Consider the following 8218-nt stretch of genomic DNA (forward strand, 5'->3'; position numbering starts at 1 on the left):
AATACTCTTTGAAGGACTCTCCCTCCTTCTGCTTAATGTCCAGGAGGGAGTCGGACGTCCGTCGCTGGGGCTGGCTGGCGGCGAAGTTGCCAGCAAATTGTCTGCCGAGCTGCTCAAAGGATGAGACAGTACTCGGCTTCAGCCCGGCAAACCACAGCCGGGCTGGTCCTCGGAGTGTCGCCGGAAAAGCTTTGCACGTCATGGCCTCCGAGGCTCCTTGTAGGGCCATTAAGACCCGGTAACTCTCCAGGTGGTCAAGGGGATCAGCCTTGCCGTTGTAAGGCTCCACCTGGGGCATCTTGAACCGTAGTGGAACCGGTTCATCTTCAATCTCCGGGGAGAAGGGCGACTTCGTATTGAACTCGAAGTCGCCGTCACGTCCTGATTTCCTCCCGTGGAGTGCCTGGATTTGGCGCTCCAGCTTCTCGACCTTCTTGTCGAGTTCGCCATTCTGGAGGATCGCTGCAGCGGTTCGTTCGAGCGCAGGTTGCCCTGGAACCGACTCAGCTTCTGAAGGCTGTGGCCAGCCTCCGTGGCCCCTGGCTGGGTGCTCTCTCCAGAGGGAGGCCTGGACTTGGGAGTCCTGACCTCGAAGGGGAAGTCCGCTTGTAGGGGGCTCCGGTTGAACTGGAGCCGGAGGAGGCGGTGCCGTTGGGATGCCCCTGGGCTGCAGGCTTTGGACAGCGGTAGCCAGGGCCTGCACCTGTTGCACCAGGGCATCAAACTGCTCCGGCCGAACTTGATGAACTGACTCAGCCGGAGGTGGTGAGTTTCGAACGGAATGCTCAGGATTGGGTGGAGGACGTCGAGAGGCGTTGGAAGCCCCTTTGCTTCTTAGCTTCATGGCAGCGAACTCGGTCCCTTCCTCTAGCGCCAACTGTTGCTGGAAATTGGACCCGGGGGCCGCCGCGAAACCAGGGGAGGAGGGGCTCCGTCGTAAGGACGGTGGTCGGCGGCGCGCCGGCTGGTGGTGTCCTCCTGGAGGATGCGAGTCCTGCAAGAAAAACCGGTGGCCGGGCTCCCCGGCGCCGGCCCTCCGATGCTTAAGTCAGAGAGGGCCAATATGTGGAGAGAGCAAGGAAGAGAGTATATGGAGTAGACAGCAAGAATGTTTGGATAAGATAAAGGTGAAGAGGATGATGTCCTCAATTGTGTCTGTGTTGTTTTCTCTTATCCCGGTCCGGTCCCCCTCCCTTTTCCCCCAGGTTTCCTTTTATAGAAGGATTTTTGTTACCTGGGAGGTGACAGGAGGTTTGTCCTGTTCTGTAATAATTGGGCACGATTCGGCCCATTAATGGCGTAGTGGAGAATAAGGCCGAATCGGACCGGAGTCAGGGAGTTGTCACGGTCGATCGGACCTGTTGGAGTGGTTGAACCGCCGGCCGTGGTGGGCCTGGGGTCCGTGGATGGTAAGTGCATTTATTACCGAGTGAACCGGCGGTCAGGGAGAGCCATACGCTCTGATGGTTCAGTGATCCGGAGATCGTCTTGGGCCGTGTTCATTAAATGACTGAGTGCATCGGAGACTTGAGGGGGTCTCATGCATTAATGGCAGGTCGTGCCGAATACCTGCGGAGATCTTATGCCTTGATGGCTTGGAGATAGTGGCGGGTCGTGGTGGAGTCGCGTGTATAGCCGCCAGACCTTTCGAGAAGGTTAGGCAAGGCATCGGCTCGGCAGGGGTGCCGAGCCGAGCTGGTCGCCCAGAGGGGCGCCCTGTGGCGGGGTTGCTTCTAGTACTTCTGCTCGGCGCCCTTTGGGCGAGCGTCTTTACTTGCGCTCTTTGGTTGGTTTCCTGGTCGGCGCTTTTTAGGCGAGCGCTTTCTCTGGTCGGCGTTCTCTGGTCGACTCTTTCTAGCCGAGCATCCCTACTTGGTCATTTTGGTTGGGCGCCTCTTCTTGGCGCTCTCTCTGGTCGGCGCTCTCTAGCCGAGCACCCTGCTGGTCGGCACTTTTCGGTCGAGCGCCTTTCCGGTCGGCACTCTTTGGCCGAGCATCTTCCTGGTCGGCGCTCTTTGGCCGAGCGCCTCCGTGGCGGTATGACTTGGGGTTTTTTCCCCAACAGTTGGCATAGACTCATTTATAGGACTCATGAGAAGAAATTGATCTAGCCCCAAAATGGGCCAAAAGAGAAGGGGACCTTTGATGGGGTTAATGTCGCCACTCTACTCGATCACGTCCATACCTTTTGCATCTTCTTGTGCCAAAGGAAATGCCCGTTATCTTCATGGTCTCTCACTATGGAGCTCAAAGAAGTAAGGAGCAAACTTTCTTTAAGTTTCCCACATTTTCTTTCTTTTTTTCCCTTTCAAAACATTTTTACCAGCATCTCCCCAAAGGAGGCACTCCCGCTTTAGAATATTTGGACGATTATGAGAGATGAAGTGACATTTCAGGCTAAGTATATATTTAGAAAGGCCAACGGAGTCGCAGATTGAGTGACTGTTTATGTGACCTATCACTTCGGAGGCACCCTATGGGTTGGACAGAAAAGTTGTCTAGGCATTTTATAATCTATTGTTTTTTAATTTTATTGCGTATATCCGTATTTGTTGTATATACAAACCCTTCCCCCACCCTTCGGCCAAAGAGTTCTTCCTTACTTTTTCTCATCAACCCAAAAAAAGAAAAAGAAAAAGAAAATTCCTTCTCCTTTTAGGATCCGATTCCCAAAGAGCTTTGGTGACCGTTTCTCATTTAAAATCCACTTCATGAAAAACGATTCCCGTTTCCCTTCTCTTAACCTTTTCCCAGGCTTTCCCTCTTCCCCATAAAACCCAAATGCCGCCCGCCACTTCTCCAAGGGTTTAAGGCGGGGTTTTTTTTCTATCATTATAACTTTCCCTTTTCCTACCACTAGAAGAAGTTGAAGAAGATGAGGGTGGTGGAGTTTTACTTCTACCTTCTCATTTCCCCGCTACCTCTCCTTGGTCTTACTGGTGAGTGGCCAAAGAGGCAAAATCTTTCTCATTATAGGCTTCCTTCTCTACTTTCTCTTCATGTCTTCTTTCTTCTGTCTGTGCTCTAGATGCAGGTCAAGAAGCTATTCAGCCGGTGAACCTCCGGGAACCAAACCAGTTTAGCCTTCACCTTTCCCCTCACACCACTAGCCCACTTCCCATTGCAGTCTCTGTCACTGAAGCAGAGCTTTCCGTAGTCTCTTCCAGTGTCTTAGCGGCAGAGAGCTGGCTAAAAACTCATGTCCTTGCTCCCCTCTCCTCCACTAGGATCACCACCATTGAGTTAGGAAAAGGGGTCCTGTGTGACAGAAACCATGAACACCAATGGAGCTTGGTTCTGCCCTCTGTTAAAAATTTGTACTACTGTCTAGTGAGAAGAGGTCTATTAGAAAAGATCAAACTTTCTGCTGCCTTTTCCTCTAATTGCTTCCACCATCTTCACTTCTCTTTATCTGGAGGTGATTTGAAACAGGGCATACTAAATCCTTTGCTGGGCTTCCTCCAAGATAACACCATGGTTTACTCCATCGATTCGTCTTCTGAATTCTCGCATCCCCCCGATAACTACGAACGGGTTTACTCCGTTCATCGAGTTGCCTCGGAAGAGCTGGGCTTTTCCAAGCTGCCACCTCCATTTATGCTTCCAAGTCCTAGAACTCCTCTCTCGCCCATCCCATTTGCGCCGGTGCCTGACTCCCACTTCTCTTTCGTGCCCAGTGCTGCCCCATCGGAAATCCCCACGAACCCACCTGATGCGCCACGAGTTCCATCGCCATTGCCGAATGCCTCTCCATCGAGAGCTCCTGCAGGCAGTCCTCTCATGTCTGTGTTCCCACCACCATCGCCCGCTGCCCCTGTGACACCGCATTCACCAGCTGCCCCTTCAGCTCAAGTCCCGATAATCCCAGCTTTTCCGCCTGTAGTATTCCCACCGTTGGCGCCTTGCTCTGTGCCGGCACCGGAGCCTGCGCCAGGGCCAGGGGAAGAGCAGAAGGGGGGCTTGTGGTGTGTGGCGAAGCCGGCAGTTCCGGCGGAAAAGTTGCAAGAGGCAATGGACTATGCCTGTGGGGAAGGTGGGGCTGACTGCGAGGAGATTAGGCCTAATGGTAGCTGTTATTATCCTGATACTGTGGTAGCCCATGCTTCCTATGCTTTGAATAGCTGCTGGCAGAAGACGAAGCATGCCGGAGGCACCTGCAGCTTTGATGGGACTGCAATACTTATTACATCAGACCCAAGTATGTGCAAAAAAAAAGCTCCTCTTTACCTCCCTATTGGCTTCTAAATTCTTGCTGTTTTTTCTGCCTCCATTGTTGCATTCTGTGCTGGAGTAGCGTGAAGTAGTATGTTTCTCCATTCATTGAGTTTATATATCTTTATCAATTTATACCATGACAGTGCTGCAGTCTTTGTAGTTGTTTAGAGCTATACCTATGTTGTTGTTCTCATGCTAGTTTTAGCAAGGGGTGGTCAGCATTAATTCATCATTGGTGCCCCATACATTGTTATAGCTCCAGTCTGAGTGCATTTTTTACATGTGCTCACTTGTTCCCGTCTCTTGCTTGTGCATTTGTACACCATTCTGTTTTGGGTTGGCTTCAGAATAATGTGAATGGCGAAGTTGATCTTAAGATTCATTGTCGTTGATTTGTGTTTCTGCTATGGGATTTGACTTAAAAGTGTCTTTGGTATAGACCTCTGCGAGAGATTAAGTATAAAGGAATTGCAGCATATTGCTATGAAATGTCTTTTGTAGATTCATCTCTGTTTTTCTCTTGTTGCAGTTCCTTGTATTCGTTTCGATCCCTCTTGAAAAGAATTGATGGGATCTTCCCATCCTCTGCTCAAAAAATAAGAAACAAACAAACAGATAATGGGGAAAATAATAAGACTTCTTTAGGTTGAAGTCTAAGAAATAGGGATGGATATATGTTCGTTATACTTATGATAACCAGCCATAATTTAGTTTTCTAAGCTTTAATTTGAGTTTCTTTTAGTGCATTGCAAAGCTAATTGAATTGTTTGATCCTTTTTTTTAATTTGTACTGCAAATCTAATCAAATGTTTGATAAGTGGTCCCATATGTAATTACTTTCCTTTTTCCTCATCTATGTATGCAATCTTCCCATACTCAAAGTTAATTACTAGCTTGAGTCATACCTTAAGCCTACAGAATAGTTTCTCCTCCTGTGCATATTGTCTGTTCTTGTTTCTTGCACAATTTCCTACTTTTTTGTTCACTTCTTCTACTTGGTATGGGACATGAGAGGTTTTCTCAAGTCCTCTAACTAGTGCATGCTTCTACCTTGGATTGGTTGGAGTCTCATAACACTAAGAAGATGATGTCCTTGGCATGCTCAAGGTCAGCTCTGTATATTTTTCTTTAATACATCTTCGTATTGTTTTGGTACATACATCAGCATTTTCTTATTTCCCCATTGTCTCATTTGTTTAATGTACCTATCCATAGCTATATCCCTAAGTAATTCCCAAACCCATCTTAGCATTATGGTCTTTTCTCATTGCCTCGGTTCCAGAGTTTAGATTCAAAATTTCAAATACTAGAATCAGTCGCATTGAGTTAGATGAGATTCTATGGTATTCAATTGCATGACTCTGAAATAGGTATCTTCTTGGCATCCACCCTCCATTATAAATCGTATGAGATGGATCATAAGTGGTGCAAAATATAAATGCTAAAGCAATGTGGACTTGGCAATTAAGGAAAAAATATCATATGGGATGAGCACCAAAAGAAGAAATATGGGATAGGCTTTCTATTTTGCTATGTTTTCCCTAGTACCCATCTTAAAGTAGAAATCCAAAAGTCACAAACTTCTCCTAATAACGAAGTCGTCGATCCCATGATTCAAAAAAAAAAAAAAGGAAAGGAAATCATGTGCGGTATAAAAACCAAAAAAGAAAAGAAATTATGCATGGCATCCTCTTGCTTCCTCGTTTCCAAAACATGCTTTTTACCAGTACACACTCCATGGCTAGATAATACACACTAAGTAAATTAGTCATTTAGTATGCTAATACACATCTTTAGATAAATCTATTCATAGTTTTTAGAACATAGAGTTTAGTAGTATACTATACATGGCCGGTAACATACTTAATAAATTAGTCGTCTAGCAATCCAATGTACACATCCTATCAAATTGATACATAGTTTTTAGAATATCATGTTCACCAGTGTACATTATATGACTAGGTGATACGCACTCATTGACTTCCTAATACATACTGCAAGCTTCTTTTACACACACCTAGCAGTGATCCAATGCACATCTCTAGATAAATTGATACACAGTTTCCAAAACATGCTTTTTACCAATACATGCTAATATAGCCAAGTGATATATACATAACAAATTAAGTTATCTAGCAAGCTAATATACACCTCTAGGTAAATCGATATACGGTTGCCATAATAGTATTCATCAGTATTAGTACACAGTGCACAGTTTTTTAGTTTTGTTTAACATAAAAAATTATATACATACTATTCCTTAGATTCCCTAACTCTTAGATCCAAAAATTCTGAAAAAGAGGGAAATTTGGAGGAGGAACGAACTTGAAAAAAAGAAAGAAGATCTTATGAAAGGGAGAGATGGCTTGATGAGGAAAAGGACGGATAGAGAGGCTTGACGAGAAAGAAAGAGCATGCCACGCGTGATTCCCATTCCTTCTTTGATTTTTTTTTTTTAATCACGAGACCAACTACTCCGTTAGTAGGTCAAGTTTTTGACTTTTGAGTTTCTACTTTAAGATGGACATTAAGGGAAATGTGGTAAAACAAAAAGCCCACCCCATATTTCCTTCTCTGGTGCCCGTCCAATATGAGTTTTGTTCGGCAATTAGAAATGCATCAATCATGGAGGAAAGAGCAGTGGTGTGTGCCAAAATACATTATTATCAGTTTAACAAAAGATATGTAGCTACTTGTAGTGCTAGACTGAAAAATAAAATTTTAAAAAGGTTTACTTTTATGTTCCCTTAAAAATTGTAACTCAAATTTGAAGGCCCTTGAATTGTTGCACCATTTGTAGCACATAATGAAAAAACTTAATTGTGTTAATATTAGCAATTGAAGCTTAGCAGCCGGTATTATATAAAACACATTCTGTAGTGTCATCATTGCCTTTATTGTTTTTTTTCCTCCAAGAAAGATGATAACCCATCTTTGATTAATTGGATTGTTTACCTGCAGGCTTTCAGCAATGCCGGTTCATATTCACTTGAGATGATGGTGATAGAGCCTTGATGCTGTTCGGATGCTCTTTTTAATTTACATATATTTTTGGTCTGATGAAATCAAGTAGGTGGTTGTTTTGTGGGTGAGAAAAATATTTTGACAACCGAGTTTCAAACAGCATTTAAGTTTGTTCAGGGACTTTTGGTATTTAACCGACCTTCTTTACGCATAATCTGCACATGCTCATTAAATCTAAATATGAGATGATCCAATCCTGTGTTAATTACAGGTACTTAGGAAAGGGATCAATGAGACTAGAGGAGTGTATGAAGCCAATGCCTAGAGCAACTTGGCCATTTTATTACTTTCCAATCATTTATAAAAAGAAAAAAAATCTTTGGGGCATGAAAAGTTAAAAAAAAAACAAATGAAATTTTTGAAAGCTCACTGGATTCCTAGAGAGGAATTGGTCTAAGATAGTTGAAAAGTAAAATATTTAAAGATATAAAATGAAAACCAAACTATCATGTAATACAAACCAATTCAATTAGGAATCTAATTAATTGGATTTAAATATTGAAATATCGGATTTAGTGTATGCATACTACTATAGCCAATTATATTATCTAATATCTATGACACAATTCATTATTGAGACATGTCGAGCGATCACACCCCTTCATTTACTGCCTTGGATAATGCATTTTCAAAACTTAGGATGTCAAGTAATTATAATTTGAATGAGCCTCTAAGCATCTCTCAAAGAAAACAATAACTGATGATATAATTTTTGTCATATATAGATAGAGTACTTTCACATCATTCATGAATGTGTAGTGCATATGCTCTGTCATCATCTATGATTCTGGTTAAAGAAACAGTCTTCTAGCCAGGCTCATATGCCTCGATACGACCGTGAGAGAGGGCTTGGAGAGAGTGGCTTAGCCATTTAGAGATAGAGATTGAGAAAGATGATAGGAGATAGAGATTTAAGAGTCCTATAGTAAGTGCGAAGCTAGACTTAATTGGCAGTTGTTCCTTTCTTCACCGAAGCCAA

General features: G+C 44.0%; 1 protein-coding gene across 2 annotated transcripts; it reads left to right on the plus strand.

Annotated features, from left to right (window-relative positions):
* The first annotated feature begins 2823 nt into the window (after positions 1-2823).
* On the plus strand, positions 2824-7393 carry LOC103709137 (glucan endo-1,3-beta-glucosidase 4-like). Of its 2 annotated transcripts, none has more exons than XM_008794345.3 (3): positions 2824-2939; positions 3029-4198; positions 7177-7393. In XM_008794345.3, exons 1-3 carry the CDS (start codon positions 2876-2878, stop codon positions 7206-7208), a joined length of 1266 nt encoding a protein of 421 aa, XP_008792567.2. In that variant the 5' UTR covers positions 2824-2875; the 3' UTR covers positions 7209-7393. The 2 variants fall into 2 exon arrangements, with proteins under 2 accessions (XP_008792567.2, XP_038970290.1); XM_039114362.1 differs by having other exon boundaries at positions 3035-4198.
* Positions 7394-8218: the final 825 nt, after the last annotated feature.

The sequence above is a fragment of the Phoenix dactylifera genome, chromosome 16, assembly GCF_009389715.1.
Source record: "Phoenix dactylifera cultivar Barhee BC4 chromosome 16, palm_55x_up_171113_PBpolish2nd_filt_p, whole genome shotgun sequence".
Lineage (NCBI taxonomy): Eukaryota > Viridiplantae > Streptophyta > Magnoliopsida > Arecales > Arecaceae > Phoenix > Phoenix dactylifera.

What these genes read in the sequence shown, in the direction of transcription:
- LOC103709137 (XM_008794345.3), top strand. Translation starts at nt 2,876, where the DNA reads ATGAGGGTGGTGGAGTTTTACTTCTACCTTCTCATTTCCCCGCTACCT. An exon ending in ACCTCTCCTTGGTCTTACTG is followed by an intron (nt 2,940 to 3,028) that starts GTGAGTGGCCAA and finishes TCTGTGCTCTAG; the next exon opens with ATGCAGGTCAAGAAGCTATT. An exon ending in ACTTATTACATCAGACCCAA is followed by an intron (nt 4,199 to 7,176) that starts GTATGTGCAAAA and finishes GTTTACCTGCAG; the next exon opens with GCTTTCAGCAATGCCGGTTC.